Source organism: Amblyomma maculatum, chromosome 7, assembly GCF_055883805.1.
Source record: "Amblyomma maculatum isolate TAMU_Amacu chromosome 7, ASM5588380v1, whole genome shotgun sequence".
Lineage (NCBI taxonomy): Eukaryota > Metazoa > Arthropoda > Arachnida > Ixodida > Ixodidae > Amblyomma > Amblyomma maculatum.
Window position 1 is genome coordinate 96,892,738 of NC_139350.1, and position 25,559 is coordinate 96,918,296.

General features: G+C 44.7%; 1 protein-coding gene across 1 annotated transcript; it reads right to left on the reverse strand.

The window, feature by feature from the left end:
* Positions 1-5,755: 5,755 nt before the first annotated feature.
* LOC146184011 (chromosome-associated kinesin KIF4-like) lies at positions 5,756-19,504 on the reverse strand. Its single transcript, XM_084608477.1, has 5 exons — positions 19,279-19,504; positions 14,576-14,766; positions 9,512-9,773; positions 8,812-8,922; positions 5,756-5,937 (listed from the first exon to the last, which is right to left on the reverse strand). The coding sequence occupies exons 1-5, from the start codon at positions 19,502-19,504 to the stop codon at positions 5,756-5,758; spliced, it is 972 nt and encodes a 323-aa protein (XP_084464603.1).
* Between the last annotated feature and the right edge of the window lie 6,055 nt (positions 19,505-25,559).

Consider the following 25,559-nt stretch of genomic DNA (forward strand, 5'->3'; position numbering starts at 1 on the left):
TTATGCAACTTGCAATACATTTGTGTAAAGCTATTTTCACCATCAGTGCTACCTATGTGGTTTCGCATCTAGTGCCGAAAGACAGCTGTGCCGTTGCAGACGAGTTGCTGTTATGATAGCTTAGAAAGAGTTCCGATGTGATCGCTTCTCATACAATTTTGTATTCCTATTCTTGTGCAGGCTTGGAAAAAATTCGGATTAAAATGAATAAAAGTAGCTACCATGCTTAATGTGTGTCATATGCTTGTCGAACGTTTCCTGAGTGACAGTGTTTTTTATATAGTCTCAGCTGATGTCTGTAGTACGCTGACATGCCGCTGCAGCATCTACCTTCTGTGTACATTTCGGGACTGCACTCAAAACGAAACACGCGGGCGACAGCGCGAAACAAGGTAAAAGCCACCCGCAGCCGCGGAAGCAGATGCGGAACAAACAATGAGCAGGTCGCGTCCCTTGCGGAGACGGAGAGCCTAACTCAAGCAGAAGAGCTTCCATTGCATGATACTCTCTAACAGCATGCACTACGAGTGATCCTATTTCCGATTCCGCTTTTCCGTGGTTGCCATCAGAGCTCCTCAATACTACCAGTTGCAAAACTTCCCACGAGGCCCATGTATAAACAAAAACGGCGGTTTTGATTGGTCAAAATTCAGATGTTTACGAATAGTGGCGGCACCCGCGGCCATTAAAACAGCGTCTAAATTAAAAACTGTCTGATTTTTGATAAATGCACAACCGTATTGGAAAATAAAATTAGTTGAAGACTTGCAGCAGCAAACATTATTAGGATAACAACCATATAGATAGTTAACGAAGTCGTTCGATGTATTGCTGTTTTATACTTTTTTGAATAATATATAGGCCTGTGATTCTACTCGCAAAGGTTTAGTGCCTAGCGCGAAGCCCATATTACAAAAAAAAAAAAGAAAATGCAATAGAAATCGGGATTCGGAAGCTCTTCCCACCGAGAGGTACCGCAATTCTGAAATGCTCGTGTGACGTCACAAAGTGTATACGGAGGAGCGTATACACTTTATATACACGAGAGCGCCCGCTTTCGTCGACCTCTGACCGCCGCATGGTAACCCGAGTTGCGCAGCTTCCGAAGGTAAAGCTGCGTCACCTGCCATCGCTACTATTCCTCCTCTGTCCCCATGAAACATGTGAACTGTAACAGGTGAAGGCATTGTACTAGAAGCATTAATTGATACAGGCACTGCTGTTTCCGTCATGCAGCTTCACTTGTACGAAAAACTACACAAAGTGCGAACTCCTTGCACTGGCCTTACATTACGTGTTGCCAATGGGGAGCATACCAACTCTTCTGCACTGTGCTTAGCCTGAATCACCATTGACGGCATGTTGCACTACAATGAGTTCGCTGTGCTATTATCCTGTGCCCATCCACTCATCCTCGGCTGGGATTTCTTCCCCTCTTACTCTTCAAGTCATTGAATGCACCACTGCTGCATATTCAGAGCCCGCTTATTCCCTCTTGGTTATTGTCGCCGATCACATCCTCTATGCCGGCTGTGAAGTTATTTTTTCTGTGACTTTTGATGCCGTGACTGATGGGGACGATTTGATTACAACGATCTCGCGTCTCCTGTCAAAGGGTATCATAAGCATCGTTTCACTACTTCGATCCTTCAATAGTTCTTCTCTTCTCTTCGCCTTCAACACCACATCGGAGCCCATTTTTCTGCGCCGTCAGTCTTCTGTTCCTTCGGTCTCTTCCGCAGAGCCTGTCATCCTTCTTCAATTTGCACCTCAGCTCGCTCCGATACATCTCCTATTTTGCTCAGTGGAGAACTTTGCAACATGATGAGCACCGACCTCACAGCAAACAGAAGCATTGCTCGGTGTATTGACCATGCACGCAGCCTCATTCGACGTGAGGTCTCGTGCATCGGGTCAAACCGCTGCAGCAACGAATCGCATCCACACCAACCGATCGGGCATCGTTTGACGCCGGCCATATCGTGTGTCTTCAACCGAGCGCAAGGTTATCAAGGAAAATATTGCTGACTTGCTCGACCGCAACATTATATGCCATTCGTCAAGTTCTTGGTCATCACCCGCTGTTTTAGTGAATTATGACGGCTTGGTTTGATTCTGTGTAGATTACCGTGCTCTCATAGAATGACTCGTAAGGATTTGTACCCCCTCCCTAGAATTGACGACGCCCTCGACTGTCTACAAGGTGCCCAAATTTTCTCCAGCCTTGACTTACGATCAGGGTACCGGTAAATCCCCATGCATTTATATGAATACAATGCAATGCCCTTTGGGCTCTGCAAGGCTCCTGCAACGTTCGAGCGCACGATTGACACAGTTGTACGAGGGCTTAAACAGAAAACGTGTCTGAGTTACATGGACGGCATCGTCATTTTTTCTTGTACATTTTCAGATCATCTTACTTGACTTGGCTAAGTTTTGACAGCACTTTCCAACGCTGGCCTTCAGCTAAACACAATGAAATGCTGTTTTGCGTCCAAATGTATTAAAGTTCTTGGTCACCTCGTAAGCGGCGCCGGAATTAAGATTGACCCTGAAAAAACTCGCTGCTGCACTGCACTTCCCACGCCCGACCCGGGTCAAAGATCTACGCAGTTTCCAGGGATTGGCATCCTACTTCCGGCGCTTCATAAGCGATTTCGCCTCTATTGTCTCCCCATTACATGCGTTTCTCCACATGGATACACCCTTCGTCTGGTCTCATGCTCTGACTTCGAGTCTCGTCCTCTGCCATTTTGACAATACAGCTCCAACCATTTTGCACATCGATAGTCACGGCATTGGCACTGTTCTTCTGCAACGCCAAGACAGCTCTACGGAAAACGTTGTTGCCTATGCAAGCCGCGCTCTGAGTCCCGCGGACTAAAACTATACAATTATGTAGCAGGAATGTCTGGCCGTTAAGACGTTTTGTCCATACCTGTACGGTCGTCACTGACCACCACACCCTATGTTGGTTATCCTCAATGGAAAACGTCTGGACGTCTCGGGCGTTGGATTCTCCATCTTCAAGAGCACAATTCTTCACAATTACGTAAGAATCGGGCAAGCAGCACAACGATGCCAACACTCTCTCATGTTGCCCACTGCTTCGCCATCAAAATATGTCTTCGCCTTCCTCACCTGCGCTTTTGAGCCGCGCCGTTCAGAGCCTACAGTCATGCAGCTTTTTATCTCCGCCTCCGTTACTCCTGCGCCAGCGATAGGCTGTCATCTCTCCCACCACCTACGTGCTGATCCATACTGTCGCAAGCTGATTGATCGTCTGAGTGGCATTACCAGAACTCCAAATGCCTGTCTCCGTTTCCAGCTCAAAAATTTAAAGCTAAGGAATGGCAAACTATTTTGGCACAACTACAGCCCGCTATGCCACGCCTGGGTTCCCGTAATTCCCCGCTCTCCACCTTTTCAAATTCTGCAAGCCTTTCACGACGATCCCAACGCTGGCCATCTTGGCTACATGAAAACCTACGACCGCATCCAAATCCTTTTCGTATGGCCTGGCCTCTCAACCTCTGTATTGAAATACGTCGCGTCTTGCATCCATTGCTAACGATCCAAATGGTCTACGTCGCTTTTGGCCGGTCTCTTGCTGCCTCCCCCGTGTCCTTTCACGCCTTTCGAAACGGTTGGAATCGACTTGTATGGACCCCTGCCTTTGACACTAGAGGTCAACCGCTGTGTCATTACTGTTGTCGACCACTCACCTGATACGTTGAAACCACAGCTCTTTCTTCCAGCTCTGCTTCTCAAATTGCCAACTTTTTTCTCCCCACCAGACTCCTTCGCCATGGCGCCCCGCGTCTCCTCCTCAGTGATAGTGGAAAGTCGTTCCTCTCCTCAGTGCTCGAAGCAGTGCTTCATGCTATGGCACGGTGCACAAAAGTACATCCACTTACTAGCCACAGACCAATGGCCTCACAGAACGCTTTCATCGCACCCTTTTCGACAAGCTGTCCACATACATGCACCCCCGTCAAAACAACTGGACCCTACTCCCCTGTCACCTTTGCCTACAACACTGCCATTCAACGAACCACCACCTATTCTCCGTTTTTTTTTTTTTGGTTTATGGCGGTCCCCACTTTCTCGCTCGAAGCATCTTTCTTCTCAGCTACCACACCTTCTGACGCACCTTCCCCCGAATAATTCGTTTCTCGCATTACTCACTGCCGTGAGCTTGCCCACCTCCAAACTTAAGCCACTCAAGCTACCAGAAAATGCCCTTAATATTCGACCCCCCTCCGAGTGCCCTCGCATCCGTGGCTTTTGTGTGGAAAATTGATTAGCCGATTTATTACGACGAAATGCATCGAAAAGCCTTTAATGCCTCATCGTTGTCGACAAAAGGTTGTCAGCAGAGGTGTCACGCTTTTGAGAGCGAGTTAAAAATAAATTAATAAACCTTGTCGCCACCGGACTCGAACCTCCATTCCTTAGATCCCCAGCCGGGCGCTTTACCAATAGCGCCGCTCTAGGATTTTTTTTTCAACATTCGAACACATTTTTTATTCACTCAGTGCTGAGGTAAGTAGTGTTATCCATTGCGCCACTGATGGTTTTTTTTCCTTGCCACCGTTTTAGTGAAGTTGTGCTAAGTCGTATTCTAGTTATGTTGTGTTGTATGTTCCAAATTGACTTTTCGCCTACAGGCTGATTACTCTGTAAATAATGTATATAACTCTACGCCGAATTTAAAAGCATGTAATAAATACCATGCTGAAAAAAAAAATGCGCCACGCTCGGATCGTACACCGCTCTTCATAATTCTCCTTGTCTACCGTGAGGATGAATGCGGGATTCCGCGAGTGACAGATGCTACTGCGACTTTCCTTTCCTGTAAACGAATTATAGAACGCCGGTGAACTTTGATGCGTTTCATTAAATGCTGGTTGTGTTCGACAAGAGAGCGGTCGACGTACTGTTACGACAGGTCATGACGTCACCGGGTGATTCATGCATATGCAAAGCTGATCCCGCCGGGCGTCCAATCCAGGCATCCGTGTGGCGCCTTTTATTTGTCGCTTTTTCGAACGCAGCACCACAAAGCTAATTGAAGCAGACCAAGATGTCTAGGAGGTCTTAGTACAGCAGGCATGAGCGACGTTTGAAATTGATTTACAGGATAGAAAAGGCGCAGTATCTGTAACAACTCTCCGCTGGCACATGTACGACGCCATAAAGGAACGGCGGAAGCTGGGAGTGAAAGAAGAGAGGGAGATCGAGGTGTCGTAGTGGAGGGCTACGATCCGCCGCGCTCTAATGGGTTTCGCCTCATCACACTTTATTGGTCCAAAGTGCCCTCTAGAATTGCTTTGGTCCTTACACGGTTCTGAAGCAAGCATAACGTGTGAACTATCTAAACGCCCCTGCATCGCCTGTTCGTGACCGTCGTCTCTGACCGCTGACCATCTGTCCCTTCGACCACAATGATCGCTTTCGTCCGGGAGGGGGAAGATTGTAAGCACCTTGCGTGCACGTCATCTTCATCTGTACATATTCATCATCGTTGGTCATCTCGTCGGAGAGAAGACGAAGCGTGAATGAAACGCTGCTGGTTTGTAGCTGCTGCTTCAGCTGGGCTGGCAATAAAAAAGGGATCCTGCCGGTGCTTCCTGCTGTCTCAGAATGTAATAAATATATGTGGTATATATTTTGAAATTATATACATTTACAAAATAAATAAAAATGACGAAAAAATAACACAAGGATAGGCCACAGTACACATCACACGTTATCACACCTGCTGGCGAAGTCGGGCGATTCGTGCTTGTGTGGGATCAAAGTTGACAACAGGCTTGTTTTTGATCCTTCTAGCCCTGCCCGCGTAGCGTAATGTGCTGAGGGTCTCCTCCAGGTTGCTGTCTGCCGGGCTGATGCAGGCAATCATCACAGTGTGGCTGTTGCCCCCCAAGGAATCTAGAGAAATAAAAATGAACGCGGAAGAGGAAACTCAGTGCTAGGAAGTGACGCCTCTCTAACGTAGTTACCATAAACCACGTATAATGCTACCTCCAAACAATAGGTTGCCTAGTCCACGAACATACAAGGGACATCGAGAACCACGTTTTTCAATTACTTTTTGCAAATATTGGTCCTCCAGGTCTTTTTGGTTATATTGGAAATAGTTCAGTGGCAAAAATATAACTGTCGCTCTGAAAGCTATACCTAGAAATATCCCATAAAAAGCGTCCTTGGAAAACAAAGGACAGACCGCCGAACTGAATTTCAGCGCACCATGACCTCGCGTATTCGTTTCTGAATTGTTTATTGACGCATGCATTTTGTTGTAAAATTGGCTGGCACTATAGTTTCACCGATATCCCTTTTCTTGTCTTCTAGCTTTAGAAATCTCCGAATTTGGCAAGGCTCGCCTCAGTGTGACTAGAATTTGGAATTATTTCGACGCAGGCCAATACGTACTCAGCGTCCTTTTAATCACTGTAGAGCCTCCCCACTTTGTAGTCGCCTTATTTTAGTTAAACCCTCGTGGAAATTAAATGCTTCTTATCAGAAATGGTTCCCATTTTTGAGCCAGCTAGTATTTACTTATACCTCCAAACTTACAATGTGCAAAATGAAGGGGCATGAACAATAAAATATGCTTTATCAGCCATAGTCTAAAACTCACAGCACCTTGTTAGAGGGTCAGAAAATTTTCTGCATATTTCGAACAGTCCCTAATACATCGAGGGAAACATACGTGGTGATCCCATAAAAATGTTACTTGTCCCGTATCACCCGAAATTTACGGTTGTTTAATGGTATTCAGAGGCTCAGACGGCACTAACAAAATGTCTTATCACTGTGTTCTCACCATGACACGGGTGATGCTGCACAGTTTTCCTCCTGAGTGTACTGTCACACACATTAGAGCGTAGCTGACGTATATGCCATGTTTAAGCAACAGCGGAAAAGGACAGAGACGAGTGGAAGGAGGTGCACAACGACGGTGGAGGTGCACAAAGCATTTGTGTACATCCTTCCACTCGTCTCTCTCCTTTTGCACTGTTACTTAAACATGGATGATCACCAACTAGCCCAAACCTCCGTTCTTCTACAGCTGATGTGTAACCCCTCCCATATTGGTCGCATGCTCAGACTCGCATGATTTTACCATTGCTGTTCGTCGTCTGAAAATTTCTAACACCGGCTTCAACCCTTTCAGAATATAGTGTTTCCTCTTTCTCCGTATACTCAGTCACTGGCAAAACCCTTCCCTGTTACCCTGGTACTTTCGTAATATGCATCTTCTAGGAATGCAATGCCACAAACGCCAAGAGTAGATCGGTGAGCTTTCACCACGGCGCAGCTTTTAGACACACACACTGACAGGCAGCTGTCAGTTGTAAAAAGAGCACATGGTGGGCGCATGGTAAATCCCGCCTAATCTGGAGCAGAACAGTGCAGTTTGCATTGGCGAGTCTCTCATGGACAACACTACCAAGCTGACGTCTCGCACAAGTCAACTGCTATGCCTTGCAACTGCAAAGCGCACTAATTTAGTAGAGGTACTGCCACTTCTCTCACGGCGAAGTGTGAACAATTATAGACCTTTAGTATAGTAAACTATTGATTGCGGATCTAAGAGAAAATAGGTTAGTGTCCCGTAAATAATCATCCGAGTTGTATCATCCACAATTCCGCTATTGTAGACTGGAATAAATCAAAGTGAAACTCAGCTCTTATTTTTTATTGCATAAGCGACTCGACATTTTTTCATTTTTACTAAAGCCGTTTGTATTTAGACATGAGTATAGTAAAAGGGCACCAAAACATAAATACCTCAGGAGATAGGACACCAGGCCTCCAGGGGAGCCCCAAATAACAAAATTTTATTCACCAATATCACGTCAATGTCGTAGGATAAACTTCTGTCTTCCATATTTCCCATTTATGTGTAGCCCTGTCTGTACGGTGAATATGTTGCTCTCGTCAATCTTAATCTGATTTAGCAATGTGCACATATAAAAATCACTAACAAATCAAATACGCTAAGAGTATGGTGCGGTACAATATAGTCGTAAGCAGCAGAGGTGCAGATTGAATGTTTCCTAATATCACATGTGTGTGAATTAACGCCGTTCGAGGAAAATAAAAAGGTTGGGCATTACTATTAGGACACCCTTACTAAACACTGACTAACAATACCTCAATCTCACAACACGTAATTCTCGAAATACTTTTGAAAATTTTAGATCGAATGTCATTCTAAATTACAAAAACAAAGCTCTATGAGAAAACCTGACACCGACAATATTAAATTCTGGGCAGTTCAATACGGTTGCAGCGCAGCTGGTTGCTGCAGAATCGAGAGCTTCTCAATACCTGGGCCAAACTACAGCTATAACCCAAAGCAAGGACACAGCGAAAGGAAATAACATCAGTAGTCGCTAGTAGAAGTCAAGATATGTGAAATTAAAGACCTGAACTGGGATAAAAATATCCGTACGCTGTCAGTGCTCTTTACTTAACGATGTTTAAGTGGACTGAGAAAAACAACGTGAAAAATAAAAATTTTTGTGAACCTCGTTAAGGCACCCACGTTTGTCCTGCAGAGTTTTGTGGATGGAGCGATGACAGACAAAGGAAGTCGAAAATGTAGTCGTTAAATGCAATCCGCATTATTAACTCCAAGTATTGGTCAAAGCTGCGCTCTCTAAAACTTGAGATGGTGGTGAAGAAAGCAATTATTGTGCGCTGTGCACAGTAAAGTACACAGTATGTGCCACATTCCCAATGCGCAACCGTGCAACCAAGGCATGATCAAAGCCAAAAAATGTTTGTACGTACCCTGAAGCAGCCTCGTCAGTTTAGAGTCTCGGCATGGTACGTGGTGGTCGCCATCGCATAGAGCGCTGATGACATTGCCAAGTGACGAGAGGCCTCTGTTGATTTTGATTCCTGTGAACAAATTCGGAGTACACACTCATCCATCTTTTGACACTGATAATGATATGTCAGCTAAGGGACAACCAAACAGCTAAAACCTAAAACACGATATGATTTGATATCAAGCGCTGTATCTTTGAAAATGAAGCACTAAATTACAACCGTGTGCTGTGATCGCAATGGATAATTTACTATTACGCGTAATTCGCTTATCACAAAAGCCATGTAGGACACTGGTTAAGACGTCCTGAGTCACTTGCGTGAGCAATGAAGCAAAGTATTGAACCTCGTAGAGAAATATTCAACCCTACATGTAGTGTATGAAATCTGGCTTTCAAACCAAATTATCGAAACGTCGACTATAAAAGCTGCATGGAGAACATGGCGGACTACAAGCTGCACAAAAACTGTACATTCTCGTCCAAAAATTTCGATATCACTGGATGTGTTACGGAGCGTAACAGTAGCGCACCCTCATCTGAACTATTCTGCCTCAGTTTGACTACTGTGCATTTTTACCTTCCAGCTGCTCGCCCTTTCCCAGCATTAGAGCCATCCACCAACAACTGGCAGTTTAAACATTGAAACATTGGCAACAAACCTTCCTTGAGCCTTTCGCCAACTGCCTTAGTTTTTCCAGCTCGTTCAGATCCAGCGAGATCCACTGTATGGAACTTGGCTAGCCTTGTGGAGACACCATCTCCTTTGTCCCGCTGCTCTACAATCATGGTGAAGATTGCGTGAGACCGAGATGACCGCAAGTTCATGTTGGTCGAAGCTGTGCATCGAGATGCAGAGGCATTCTCGAGGAGCTGGATTGTCTCTTCGGGAGTGGTCACATTTACTTCCGTCAGGTTGGTCACCTGTTCATACAAGTTGAAACAAAAGCACAGACAGTGTATCAGCAAGCGTTCGTGCTCAACGTGAAAGCTGAAAATGGGATCAAAAGAAAGAGCGAACATTTCTAGTACCACCCTTTTTTCATCTGAGAATAAGCATGCAAGGAACATTACACTGTTCAAAAATACCAAGTATAGAGATTTCACCATAAGTTCAAGGCTCGAAACCAAACACGGGCACAAGAAAGGCAACGGGAAGGAGCGCGTCGTCCCGTTGCGTTTCTTGTGTCCATGTGCGTTTTCACGCCTTGAACATGAACTCTCACCAACTAGACCGACAAAACGTTATTTCAAGGTAGATATTTGGTCACAGCCCTTTTATAAGTTTAGGAGAAGGAACAGAATACATTTATTGTGAGGCTGAAATGAATTGTGAAAGGAAAGTGCGGATGGGATGGCGCTGGGTGGCAGACCCCATTCCAAGACGCCATTGGCCGCTGCCACTGCTCGAGCTCTCTGGATCCGGGCCCGCTCCTCCAAGTCCGAGCTGGACAGGGCCGCCTTGAAGCCCTCCCTAGTTGGACGTTATAACTGCTATATTTGTGTTTTTCTGGCAAGCCTAGACCATGTGGGATAGGTCAGCATACTGCCCGCAGAATTTTCACCTACCCGTGAATGCCGGATCCACGTACGTATTTTAGTATGGCGAGATTATAAAACACCCGGTTTGAAGCCTTGGCGGCTCACGGGAGCTCCCCCCTGCAGAGGCGGAAATGTGTTTCCATCTTCGCATAAATTATGAGCGGGATTGTTATAGTTGCTGCGGTGCAACCGGATTTTTTTAGCGGAACCACGGGTAGGAAAGCTCGGGAACCGCGTGAGCGGTCTCGTTCCCCTCCACCATCTGGCGACCGTACACCCACATTATTTGTTTTTTTTTTACAAGTAGCTGAATCTGAATTGCTCGTATGTGCCAATAATATTCTGCAGGTGAGTGGCGCTATCGTACCCCGCACGTAATTTCGGCAAACCTGTTGCGAGTCCAACATTATATACGCTGCGTCTGAGTGGGTGGAGGCCAGCGCAATCGCCACTTCCTCCAACATCAGCGCGTCACTAGTTTTTACCGAGAGCCCGTTCACCTGTCTTTCTTCGTGCACAACAGTGATGGTGCAGATGCCGTCCTGGCGGGGGACCCGCTGCATCCACGTAATATATATGTGCCTCTCTTACTGCCATAGTTATTTTGCATAAATGTTGCTCTGCAGGCCTGCAGCTTCCCCTTATTATGCTCCCAATTCATGTTTCTAGAGAGCGGCTTAACCGTCCAAATATTTCCACATATCCCAGATGTCCACTCTGTTTTCGATGACGGGGAGATGATGGGGAGAAGCCCGAGAATTAGGTCTCCGAGGTTTTGCCTGCCTATGCTGGTCACGGACAGTTTAGAAATATGCTTTGTTCTGCGGGCCTCAATCTGCTCCCGTATGCTATTATGGATTCCGATTTGGAGCAGGCACTCCGCATAGGTTCTGGCCGGAAGTCCTAGCGCCTTTTTAACCGCCGCCCGAATCACCGCGTCAAGGGTTCCACGGTCGCTCTTCCTAAGCTTGAGATAGGGCGCCACGTACTCCCCACGAGTGACGCCGAACGCCTAAACCAGGCTAATGGTTTCTTGTTCAAGACGTACACCGTTCTTGCCGGCGATCCTGCCAATCATCCTACTAATTTCTCCGCAGGTGGACTTTCATTTTTCAGGGTCTTGTAAGTGTTACCCAGGTTATCAATTTGCAATCCCAATACCCGAAGTATGTCCATTTCTGGTATCGAATTGCCGTTAACGTAAATGTGTATGTTTTGTCCTAGATCATTAGGTTTTGCAATGTGTAAGAGTTCTGATTTATTCGGAGCGCACCCCTCGCGGAAGGCTCCCACCATCTGCCCTAAGTTACCCATGGAACGACCAGATGCTAACGTCGTACGCGTAGATGGCGTGGCGTACGCCATTCACTGGCGTTGAGCTTCTCTGGGAGCGCTATGAGGGCAACGTTAAAGAGCAGCGGAAAAGAACAGCTCCTTGAGGCGTTCCCCGTGTTCCCATATCGAATGGCCCGAATTTTTATTGCCTAAGCAATACTACGCCATGTTTCAACCCGTAGCGTAAACCTGGCCGGTAGCCACGTTTGACCTTTACAGCGACCGTAGATGGGGCCCCTCTTCAAGCCGTCGGGTAAACACGGTCGGTAGCCCGCCGCGCCGCGGAAGCAGGAGAAGAAGAAAGAAGGAAGAAGAATAAGAACAGAAAGAGAAGCTACCTCGGCTTTGCTTACGCTACCTACCGGATTGAACTAAAGCTAAACCTCAGCTAATTTTTTTATTGCCCAATCGGATATAAGATTTCTGATTTACTAAGTTTTTATGTAGCTAAAATATTTCTCGCCGCAATTGTTGCCGTTTGAAATTTTCACTTTTACAATACTTAACGTTGTCAAAGACCATCATCAGGTCCAGGGTCCAAATCGCCCTGTCTCTGAACTCCCTAAAAGGAGATCAATAACTTCCCTATTGATTTGGTGCAGTACATCCTGCGCTGATAAAAGTGGCCGGAAGCCGAACATGAAGGGCGGCAGCAGCTCATGCTGTTCCAAATATTCGGACAGCCTTTGCCTTACTGCCACCTCCATGAGCTTATCGGTGCAGGACGTGAGAGTGATTGGTCTTAAATTTTCTTTTTTATCTTTATGCCCGGCTTTGGGATGAACATTACTATGGATGTTTTCCAGTCATTTGGTAACATCCCGAGTCCCAGCAATCATTACTGGCCGTAAAATCGTCCAGGGTTTGATCGTTGAGGTTGGCCAGAAGGCCGATCGTTATCAGGTCGTCTTCCGGTGTCGTATCTCGCCTCATACTCATTAATGCGGTTTTTATTTCTACGACGGGGAATTCTACATCTTAATTGTGGTGTTTTTTCTCTAGTGTATGTTCTAAATTCCTCATCTTCATCTACGGTCGTACATGAGTATGTTTCTTTTAGTTTGCCGCCGAGCTGTGATCCGTGCCTTTGAAGTCATTGAGTACCCTCCTCAAGTTACTGCTTTGTTTGCCTTTGGATTTATTAGGTTCAATGAAGCACCTCCCTACCCTACTGAAATAACTGTATGGGGCAATAACCTCACATTTTCTCACACAATCTCATTCAGTTCACATAAGAAATCACATACAAGTCGTATATAATTGAATAAGGTCTCATAGCTTCTTCTACATTATCATAAATTATGTAGGATATTTTATGATAATTATGTGAACCGTATGAGAGTCGATGCGATTAGATGAGATTTTATGAGGTTATTGCCACGTAGAATTTTTGGTTTTTCAATAGGGTACTGAAAACATGTGAGGCAATATCCTCACATTTTCTCACACGATCTCACTTAATTCGCATAAGCAATCACATACAAGTCGCATATAATTGCATAAGATCTCATATACTGTTGTGTATTATTATAAATTATGCGAAATATTTTATGATAATCCTGTCCACCGTATGAGAGTCTATGCGATTAGGCGAGATTGTGTGAAGTTATGGCCTCGTGGAACTTTTGGTTTTTCAGTAGGGCTGACAAGGCTCCATGTACTTTTCCTGCTGAGGGTGCCTCAGATGGAATCGCATCTGGATATCCAGATGGTTTTTGCTTGAGATCATGCTTATGTTTCTGCCTGTTTGGTTAGCTGGGAAATTCTAATTTTAAGCTTACAGTTCTGTATTAAGGTTTAAGAGCGCAGCACAATGCATAAGCACTGCATCATTGCTAATGCGGGTACCCCAAAATAGGAGCGGCCTATTATAATCACGTAACTATATAATCATAGCCGACGTACTTCGAGCTGCACGCTCCTAATCATGCTGTTAGCCCAAAACAATTTAATGCACTAGTGAAGTCTTACCCTTATCGTGCCAGCGTGATCCTCCCGTATCGTCAATGGTTCTCGGAATGAACTTTTGGAGAATAAATCAAAAATATTTTCCTTGCATATCTGCGAGAAAATAGAAATGACATTACATCCACGACAAGCCAGTTGTACAACTACAAACCTGATGCCTCCTACATTTAGGTTCAGTTTGTATCTCAAAGGCATGAAAGGAAATTCAGTTGCACTAGAATATTCGCCTGCTTATTCGAGGAATTTGCAGCAAAATAAAGAAAAAACCCTTGATGTAGGCATAACATACAGGGTTACTTCAAGAGAAATAGGCATATACACCGAAAGCAGAGCATAGACAAGTAAAAGCTTGAAGGGTTAAGACTTCAAGCAAATGATTCATCAGCCAGATTTTATGACTGTGCTTGGTTTGCCCACAAAGTCTACTACGATCGCGCTCGAATCAAAACAGAGCTGGATCTTTTAGCCACTCAGATTGCTAAAATAAAATAAACGCCGCTTATTCCGCCTATGTGGTGGTTGTGTAAAAGGTTAAAATCAATAATTCCTTCAGAACCAGCATTCATGTCTTTTGACGACAAACGCAATGGCGCAATCTCGTTGTGGGATGCTTAGGAAATGGTCGAATTGTGCAACACATTAGTGAACAAAGCTTCTCTATTTATAGGGGAACTCGTTCAAGAAGCACCACTTGGGAATGAAGTCTTCATCTCAACAAATATATCGGTGGCGTTTCACTCATGACCTGATTATCGACAGTCATATATACATACAGCAGAATAGCTCTCACAGTTTGGCTCTTTAAACTTTATTGGCCATATTTAGTACATTTTCGCGAATTACACGTCTCGTATTTGCTGTCTTGCATACAATGCACTCACCTCGAGGAAAGTAGCTCGCACAAGGAATATTTTCTCTGTGCTTGTCGTGATATGCTTGAAAATATTGTCAACTATCCTGGCGATAATGCTCGCATCGTCACAGCCGGTGTCATTGGACGACGAGCGCGTTCCCATAGTGAACGTTTTTCCAGAGCCCGTTTGGCCATAGGCGAGAACGGTGCCGTTGTAGCCTTGAACATAGAAGATACATTCTTGGTTTCAAACATATTTGCTGACGTGAACTCATTGAAAATGTAAAATTTGATCTAGCAAGTATAAGCGGACGGGGGCCTCATAGAAAATTAGCAAAACGCACAAACTATACCTACAACTAAGAGATGAAAAGGGGGCGCCTCATTTCCTGACAAATTTGGGTATGACGACAATACGGACACGAAGTTAAAAAATTTATAACGTGAATCTGCTCAAAATCAAAGTCCGAGACAGCCACTGCCTTAGCTTAGGCGTGCATGCGACGTGTGATGGATGTGCACGGTCTGGATGCGATGTAGATGGCTTGGAACCAATGGCAGCAGTAAGTAGGGGTGTGCGAATATTCGAAATTTTCGAATATCGAATCGAATATCATAATATTCGATTTGTTAAACGAATCAAATAGTGGAAATTGAAAATTATTCGAAACTGTTCGAATATCTTCGCAAATTTTCGAATAATTTTCGAATACTTTTCGAATAACTGGCACAAATTAACGTCCCGGTTACCTCCGACCATTCTCGCGAAGGCAGGGTCAGCTCCGAGCAGGCACAACTTGCTGCCGCAATAAACTTACGCGAGAAGCAGAGATCACCGTTTTAGGGAGCCTACATGCTTCAGCGTGGCCGCGACACGGTCCATTCGCATGGAAACATTCTTAAAGATTGGACATATCACGAATCGCGGAGGCAACTTCTCGTAGTCGTGTCTCTAATCTGCCGAGAAGTAACGCTACATGTTTATTCCCTGAAAATTTCATTCACTTTCATCATCAATAGTTGAGGTTAAGTTTATTATGCGAGTGGCGGATGACATGAGAGTTGCATGAATGTTGTCAGCTTATGTTGTTACATCTTTCCACTATATATCTCAGGTCGCCTAGCGCCAGTTGCAATCGCCTAGCGCCAGCTATAAGGGAGCACGCGAGCTAATTGAGAAAGAACGAAAGCAACGAAAGTCACTGAAAAGAAGAGGACGATGAGGAGATCGCGCGCTCGGCGATAACTAGTTCGAAGAGCCAACAGCAGGAGAAGCGCAACTCTATGGCCTCGGGTTACGCGGACGCAAGTCGGACGAAAACGTCGCTCAGCCATTCGTAATCTCTGATATATTGTATCATGCAATCTAGTTCACTAAATAAACTCGTTGAAACGTAATTGTTGTAGATAAAAACAACCAGCAACTGACAATGTGCGTAGAGAATAATAGTTGCGCCGCCTAGAGGAGATCAGCGTTTTCCCGTCAGATCTATTACTCCTCGAGTTATAACGCTCTACCGCAGCGCTATAACAGCGCTATAACGAATAGTAGAGCGCTCTGTAGCGCTCTACTATTCGATTCGTATTCGATTCGCTGCTTTCACTATTCGATTCGTATTCGATTCGCTTTTTAGCTACATTATTCATATTCGATTCGATAGCAAGAGTGCACTATTCGTATTCGATTCGGTTTGGAAAAAGTACTATTCGCACAACCCTAGCAGTAAGGCTTTCTCTTTTTGAGAGCACTCCTGATGAAAAAATGATTACAGAATGCGCATTCTTCAAATAAAGCCCCAAAAAGAATAGAAAATCACTTTTGCCTAGGCCCTCTTCGTTTTCAATGCCATACGTCTTCTCTCGTGCACACACCTCGATCACGGCGATTTCAGCTTACGGACGCCTAATAGAAATGTGCAACACGTACTAAACTGTTCAGTTTTGGTACACAATATGATGCATATTGTTGCTACTTGAGAAGCGCATTACACTGCCAGTGTTTTTTCTGTCTCCAGTTTGAACTCTTGCTGCATGTTGCACTTACGGTAGTTCACCAACTATAGGAAAATGAAACAGTTATGTGGGCAGAGGAAAAAAGGTATTCAATCCTTTATGACTTTTTTGTGTCTGCTGTAATTTCATTTATGGCATGAGAGAAATCGAACATTTTTGTTGCAAACGCTTAACCACACGCACTCTTCAAATTTGCTGGGCTGGTTCAATACCTCGCTACAAGTGGCTTTCAAGCCAGCCCCAGGACAAGCTTTGCACGCCATCTCGGTAGCCGGTTTCTTCTCATGCTAAGTTGCCAGACTTTCGAGCTACGCTTCGGATGTCGCCGCCTTCATACGTTTTGACATGGTTGGACTAAATACGTTAATTAGGCCTCCATCCTAAGCAAAGCCTAAATCACCCGTTGCATGCTTCGCTAAACCTAAACATACGTATAAAATACGCGAATTAAAATTTAATTCAATGAACGCTAGATCATATATTTATATTCATTTATGCTCTGAGCCAAGCTAAATCACCACTAAATGCTTTAGCTGCTACGCAGAACGTCCCCTGAATGAACGAACCTGGCTCCAAGATCACACCAGGGGCCCTCCTTTCGGCATGGATTGAGAGAAACTGTAACTACATAATTTATAGGCTTAGTTTGACATTCGATGACACTACAGAAGCAGATAAATGACGCTGTTCAGCAGATAATATGCGGCAGAGATATAGTGCCATGGCAAGTTCTACACCGTAAAATGCACCAGAGGTATTTATAGTGAGTTAATAATCCTGGCATGCAGGACATTTACTCTTCCGTTCGCCTGCCAAGGCCTGCTAAGGTACAGAATTTGACTAGTTTGAGATGTTTCAGCTATCAAAGAGCCCATTTCATCTCTTCCATCAGTAGATGGGTTTATTGAAATGGAAGGCAGAGAGGCTGGCCGGAATGTTTAAAATCTGGCCTGCTACTCTGCCCTGAGGAAGGGGAGAAGAGAGAGGATCAGATGGGTGACGATGTGGGAGAAGGCCTATGGAAAAATTATACAGGAACCATAGTTCGCTTTACAAGCTCGAATCGAGTCTGGTGGCGCACCAAAAGCGGCAGACAGCCCGCACTGCCTGGACACCCTTCCCCTTGTCCTTCCAAGCGAACAGCAGCAGCTCCTCCGACAGAGGCCTCTTATCCAAACGCTTCGAAGAAACGGAGAGAACAGTTCTTTCACGCGCATACATCAAAATATGTTCTGCGTTTGTACCGTTCTTTTAAGACAAAAACCTTTCATGGATCACGTCGAAAATCTCGCGCACGCGAGATTGGTTCGCCAGATGTGTCCGGCAGACGTCGCAATTGGTTCTAAAGTCGACATAATTTATCCGGCCAGGACGCCGAAATACGTTTTGACGTCGACATAATTTCCCGATTCGGCTACTTAAGACTAGTTCCTATAAAAGCCCAGTATGGTCCATGTAAATTCTTTCAGTCTCGCGTGTCAAGCAGAGGAGTCCTAAGATGCCGATGTCACTGACCACGACACCAAAGGAAAGAGAGAAACGAAATTATAACGAGTACACAAAGACAATATACAGGTAGAAGAGAAGAGGTAGAAGAAAAGAAGGTGCAAAGCCTCTCGCCATTAAGCTCTTAAGTGAAATTAAATGCAATCCTGTAATTTGTTTGTAACTGTGTTTTTGTTGTATCTGAATGTCCATTGAATTTACTGGATGAGGAGCCTCACACTGTCTGACGATCGTCTTTGACTCTCTTCACCTCTCAAAACAATAATACATGTACAGGTGCTGTTAAATTTCGTATCCATTGAAATTCAGCGATTGTGCAGTCATTTCAAGCCACAAAATTTTGGTTACTGAGAAAGTATTTGCTAAGGCTGCAAATACATTACAATGTTTAAATAAGGCAGAAAATGTTTTATTCTGCATCTGGAGATAATGTAAACCAGTGTAATGTGCATGCATGGAACCATTTCTGTTTGCTGTGCGTGTTTCGGAGCTACTCACAAGAAGACATTATTGAAAAATTCCCACCGATTTTAATAAAGCAACTTCTTCACGCATTACTGTTGTTAAGCGCCTTTGTCAGCCGTTTCTTTACTCGTGGATTAGGAGCGCGCTGGCACACATTGGCCATCTTACGCCTTGTGTTGTTGCGGTGCTTCATCATGCTCTACACAGCACCACAAGAACAGATAAGTGGTGCGGGAACACTGCGGTCTATCATTTCTTTTAGGAGCAAGACTGCAATGACCACCGTTTTGTTCATTATCCTTAAATATCGTTTAGCGTGCAAAAGTTCATTTTCTAATTCATCACGCTAGGCAACAAAATAATTCAGCCTAATTTAGCTATACTATGTTACTACCTTAATAACGTCTTCTAGAAAATCAACCACCTATACGTCACCCCCATACCTAGCCACCAAGGCAAGGGAAACCAGGAATACTGGTTTAACAAGATTTGTAGGCGCTTGAAAAATGGCGCTAATCTCTCATTTCAGAAAGGGAGCGAGTTCGTCAGAACCCGACATTATGACAAACGTAGTAACAATTTTGGCACTACAACAATGCGCCAACACCGTTGTTCTCTTTAACGGCCATGCAAGAAAGGTAAATAACGATGCTGCTACATTTTCGTGTCTCCAGAACCAAGTTTACCCGTGGGATAGAAATGAAAACTTTTAATCGTTATTTTTGTGGGTAGGTTTTATACGCTCACCTTCAAATATCCTGGGCAGCAGGCTGGAGACGCATGCCTCGTAGACCTCAGCCTGGCTCGATTCTTCACCGAAAACGTAGTCAAATTTGAACATTTTTTCACCACGTAAAACTATAGTCTGTTCATTCGGCACTGTCCGTGTGCAAACTTGGCACCCTTCCAGTACTTCATTGGACACTAGTGGGCGGCAGCGCACCGCCACTTTCACGGGGATAGTTTTCTCCATTCCGGTTTTGATTGAGCAAGAGGTCTGCAGAGAAAAATGATAATCAAAGGGTTAAACTTTGTCCGAAAGCAGCTAACGAGGAAATGAAAGAGAAACTTTGGAGGTACAGCAGTAGCTTGAAACATTACTACAAAGAGGTGTGCTGCGCATCTGGCATTGCAATGAGTTGCCGCAATTCACTGCAAATTCAAAAATGAGCCGACGCATTCATTCAAGAGCCTCACAAATCCGGTACGTTTAAATTCATCAAGCTTCTCCAGCGCTTAAAAGCAGATGAATGCGGAAAAAACAACAACAGAGAATTGCTTAAAGAATACATCTATGCTCGATTTAAATAAGCAGGAACAGAGAGAGTGGTTCAAAGCAGCAACCAGCTGACGAATCTGCCCGTGCACAACTATGGCGTCCCTTTCAAGCTTTTAAAGTGAAAGCTTTACTGGCTTAGTTCCGCGAGTTTCGCCGTGGTCGGCCAAGGCTTTAATTGCGCATGCGCCATCGCTATGGCAACCAGCTGCGTCGGCTCTCCACGCCGAATCTCCACAGCGGCTCCGGGCTCCGGCATAACAACGTGACTAGCCGCGGAGCTTAATATACGCAGAAGCCTGCGCGCTTGGTAGGCAGACGCACCATGGGGGTGAACGTGGAGCGCATGTGGAAGGGCAAATCTAATCTGTTTAAGTTAGGCTTTGGAGAAGGAAGGCGAAGAATCTTGACTAGGCATCTCGGAATCATGGACACCCAATCTTAATTAGGTCAAGGACCCTTGCAGGAAAAACTCCCGGCCACAGCAGCCTTGGCTTTCCTAGCGCATTGAAGCTCTCGCGACTCTTAGATGTCAATCATAAGACAAGAACGGCGAAAGCCTACCCCTCATCTCCTATCATTTGTCTCCCATCGCTAAGCATTGTTACTTCTTTTTAGTTAGTTGCGGACACTCAAGTCGTCGTTTGAAGTACTGGTCGTTTCGTAGTCATGACGAGTCATGTCTAGTCATTTTAGTGCTTACCATTCATAGCTAAGCATTTTTACTCATTTACAATTAGTTACGGTCATTACGATCGTATACTTTTGCATATTCACCATTAGAAGTCATTTTTATTCATCATTAATTATCATTATCACTCGATAGGAATAGCCATACTCTATCGAGGCCTATAATTTTTATTATTTACCTACCACCAGTAGTCGCTTTAATTCATAACCTCCCTGATCGTGCGCCCGCTATTTCCGAGTGACACATCAGTGCACAGTCGCGATACACAGGCTACGCGCATAGCTTATTCATTTTTAAAACTGCTGGAATAAAATAAGGACCGAGCGAGAACACGGAAACACACACAAGAGCTGCTTTTGCGCAGATTTTCACTTCATGAGCCTAGAAAGGTTTTCGCATTAAAAAAGGTATTCGCATGCTGCCAAGACGTCAGTGACCGCTAGATCCCCAGGTGTTCGAAATGATTCGGTAGTATTCCACTATGGCACAACTTTCAGTACCTCCTACCTCTCTTCCCTTAAGGCGAGGTTCCGGAGTGCACCGAGAAGTGTGACAAATACCCCGCCTTTACGTCTTATAATCTGTATTCTGTGCGATCTCAGTGCACGTCAAAGATCCGCAGGTGGTCAAAATTACTCCGTAGCCCTCTACTACTGCTCCCATTGGTGTTTTCGTTCCCACATTTCTACTTTCTCTTACGATGCCGTAAGCTGTCCAAGAAGAAAAGTCACCGATACAGTGCCTTTTATGCTAGAGCGTAAGGGCCCCGTGTCGCAGGAAAGCCGGTTCCGGCGTTGTTTTTCTTCTCCGTTGTAACGCGAAAATCCAAAATGAACGAAAGAAATAAAAGTAAATGAAAGTACTCCGAACATGCCGGGATTCTTTCTCCTGTGCTTCTTACTGTGAGACGAGCATGCCACCGATACATCAAAGATCCTCATATTTCGTTTGAGTAAAGGGGTGTTTTGTGTAAGCTTTGTCACACACTGTCATAAGAAATGATCTGTTACGGAACTAAAAAGAAATTAAGCAAGTAACAGTACATATTCGAAAATTTTGAGCATTGCTAACATAAGATTTGATGGCGATATCAGGCCGGCGAAAACCAGAACTCTATCTAGTACGACTTCTTTAGTGCAGATGGCGCCACCACGTAGCTAATGCTAGATTTCTTTGAGCCACACGATCTAGTTATAGTAAATAGAGAAACAAAATGTGAAGGCCAAATCGCGTGGGAATTCTGCAACAGGCAAACGACCATTGACTATTGTGTTATGTCGAAGGAAATTTATAGCAAGGTCACAATATTGGAAATAGTCAAAGAAGGGGAGTATAGTCTGGCAAGTGATCATAAACGTATTAGTCTGCAGATGGGGCCCTTGATGAAAAGAGAAATGGAACTTAGAAAAACCGTAAACGCAAAATTAAACGACGATCAAATAGCGCAGATAGCAGCAGACATAGAGGAAGCAATAGAGAAAAGCCCCATGGAAGACTGGGATTATGAACCGGTAGAACTACTCATAAGGAGGAAAATTCAGCAGGTTAAAGTAGCAAACCGCTGGAATGGAAAGAGGAAGCCACGGAGCTGGTGGAATAAGGAAATAAGGGAAACTATTGAACAACGACGGGCTGCTTCAAGAGAACATCGAATGGCAAATCAAGCACATGTATCTCAGGAGGAAATCGACCAAAAATGGGAATCATATCGACAAAAGAAACTTCAGGTGCAGGCCCACGTCCAAAGTAAAATAAGGCAGTGCACCGATCACTGGATGGCTGACATACACGATGCCTCTGGAGGCGAAGCAAGAAAATTCTGGGACCATATAAGCTGGCTTGGGAAGAAGAATCAAAGAAAGCAGGATCGGATTCAAGATAACGAGGGAAATTTTTTAAAGGGAGACATCGCAGTGAACTACATTACATCAGTTATAGCCGAGTCATTTAAGAGCGACGATAGGGTAAACTCCGCAAATCAGGAAGCAACACAAGGTAGCAGAATACAAAGCAGCTTAGAACTGACCAATCTATACTGCAAAAAGGCAGAAAAAAAATATTCCTAAAAACTCATCTACAGGAATAGATGGAATTCCGATCAAGCTGATTAATGAACACGGTCCAAAAAATAAGGAAACGTTGTTAAAAGCTCTGGAAACAGTCATAACGAATACGCAAATTCCGGACAGCTGGCGGCAGAGTAAAATGATTTTGATTTATAAAGGGAAAGGAGACAGGATGCACATAAAATCCTACAGGCCGATTATCACAACAACTGTTATGTACAGGTTAGCCATGCAAGCGGTGAAGTTAAAGGGGCAAGCATGGGTAGAAAGTAACAAGATACTCGGAGAACTTCCGAACGGCTTTAGAAATAGTAGGCGCTTAGATGAGACCCTGTTCGTCCTTACCCAATGCATCGAAATATCTAGAGTGGAAAAGAGACCTTTGTAAATAGACATAAACGGGGCATACAACAACGTAAGCAGCGAACTCCTGTGGAACATAATAAAAGAAGAAGGTATCGGTTATGAGATAATAGAGTTCCTACAGGAAATATACCGGGATATTAAGGTAGAAATTACGTGGGAAGGGATAAGAAGTACGGACGATGTCAAAGTATGCAAAGGATTAAGACAATGCCGTCCTCTGTCACCGGTGCTGTTCATGCTTTATATGATAAACCTGGTACGGAGGATACAGACAGTAGCCTAGGTTTTAACCTGTCATATAGATTAGGTGGAAAGGTGGTAGAGCAGCGCCTCCCCGGTTTGATGTATGCAGACGATATTGTGCTGCTAGCTGATAGTCTGGAAGAATTGCAAACTCTAGTTATTATTGCGGAGACGAAGGGGACGCTCTAGGCTTCAGTTTCAGCGCAATTTAGTCGGGTCTGATGATTTTCAACGGCTCAACTGATCAGGGTCTTAAAATACAAGACCATGAAATACCTAGAGTAGCAGAATATAAATATCTGGGGGTATGGGTAAACGAAGGATTGGCATACATTGAAAAGCATGAGCAATCACTTAAGGCCAAAGGGCGAATGAATGCCTGGATAATGAAGCATAAGGCATTGTGGGGATAAAATAAGTATGAGGTTTTGAGGGGTATTTGGAAAGGAATTATGGTGCCCGGACTTACTTTCGGAAATGCGGTTTTGTGCCTAAAATCAGAGGTACAGTCGACATTAGAAATAAATCAGAGATCCCTTGGACGATTAGCACTTGGTGCCCACGGCAAAACTACAAATGAGCCGGTACAGGGATATATGGGCTGGGCATCTTTCGAAGTGCGGGAATTTCAGAGTAAAATATTATTTGATTAACGCCTGAAAAAATTGGACAGTAACAGATAGACAGCTAAAGTATTTAAATACCTGTACTTAAAAAGCGTTGACTCACAATGGAGGAACAGAACTAGGAAACTAACTAGTAAGTATGCTAGACACGAGGACGGAGAAATAGAGAGCATTAAGCAACAGGTTTAAAGCACAGAAGGTAAAAATTGAATAAATTCGACGGAAAAGAAACAGAGTATGGAATTATACCGAAAGTGGAAAATGCAGATCAGGAAGGAAGATTTCTTTGATAACTCAAGAGGCAGTGCCCTACATTTTGAAGCTAGATCAGGGTGCCTTAGAACACGCAGCTACAAAAAGAAATTTAACAATGGAGATGACGCATGTGCTGTATGTGGAAACTCCAGTGAAACAATTGGCCATATTATACTCGAATGTAATGGTATCCATCCGGAAGTTGATGCAGGCGCAATCACTGTTCCTGAAGCTCTGGGGTTTAGAGATAACAGTGGCCGGGTGAATAAACCGGCGGTGGAAACTAGCAAAAAACGACTGGAAGATTGGTGGCTTAAATGCAGAGAAGTGACATAATGTTAGTAATGTAGGAACAAAAATTTATAAATAGAATGATGGTTTAGTTAACCATTCTAAATCAATAATTAAGATATAGGGAGAAAAGTGAGCATGACAGCTACTGCTACCACCCCGTTTCAAAGGGCACGCTTTCATATTCCATCCATCTATCCATTCCATCCGAGAAGCGCTTCGCACTCTTTCCGTACTGTGGTGCCACCAGCTCACTATCACAACTATCACCAGCCGGCCGGCCAAGCGCAGGCGCTGTATGCTGGCTGTGGAAATTTTAGTGGACGCGGAGCATCCCTTCTCTGTGACTACGTGTGTGATGGATATACGCTGCCGACTAACAGGGCGGGACGTTCGTATGATTCGTCATCCCCATCTACAAGTGCCGACTGGGTATATATGCCTGCTCCTGCTCGGAGCCTTCTACGTGTGCGGACGGTGCATGTACTGGTGCGGACATAAAGAAACGAAGCACGCTTTGCCGTTCAAGTTGAAATCACGCTTTCTGTACTTGAGATAATAAAACGTTATTTGTCCAAGTAAATGCGCACTGGTGTCTACTACAAGTATGCACATACTATGACTCTCAGTTTCAATTATGCAGCAGGCGAAGGTTTACAAATAGCGTGCTTCATTTAATTTTGTCCGCACCGGTACGTCCGGTCATCGGCGGCGTAGTCGGCAAAGTCTGAAGCCGAGGAGGTGGAGACGAACGCTAAGCGAGCAGAGGCGATGAGGGTTAGGCGGCGCGAAAATGCCGAGATGCGCGCACGAGACGCGGAGGCAGAGAGACAGAAGCGTACCCGAGAGGCGGAAGCAAAGCGGCGCAATCGGGCCGAAGATGTTGACTACCGAGCGAGGGAGGCGGACGCCATGCTCTTTTTGAATCACTAAAGATTAGTCTGGGAGTGGGTGAGGAGACTGTTAAAGAAATTGCGGCTTCATCTGCTTTTAACGAGAATGTAGCTTTAATCTAACCAGAAACTATACAGTGAAGTGTGTTGGAAACTACGCTCAAGGCATAGCCTAAATGAGTAGCATATTCTGCGGCGTCCACATGAACTGCATTGGTACCTGCGTGATAGTGTTTGCTCAGCGCTGCGGCGTTGGCTCCTCGGCGAGCTAGGTGATGGACCAGGTGGACGTTTCTTGGGAGTGGATGGATTGTTAAAAGT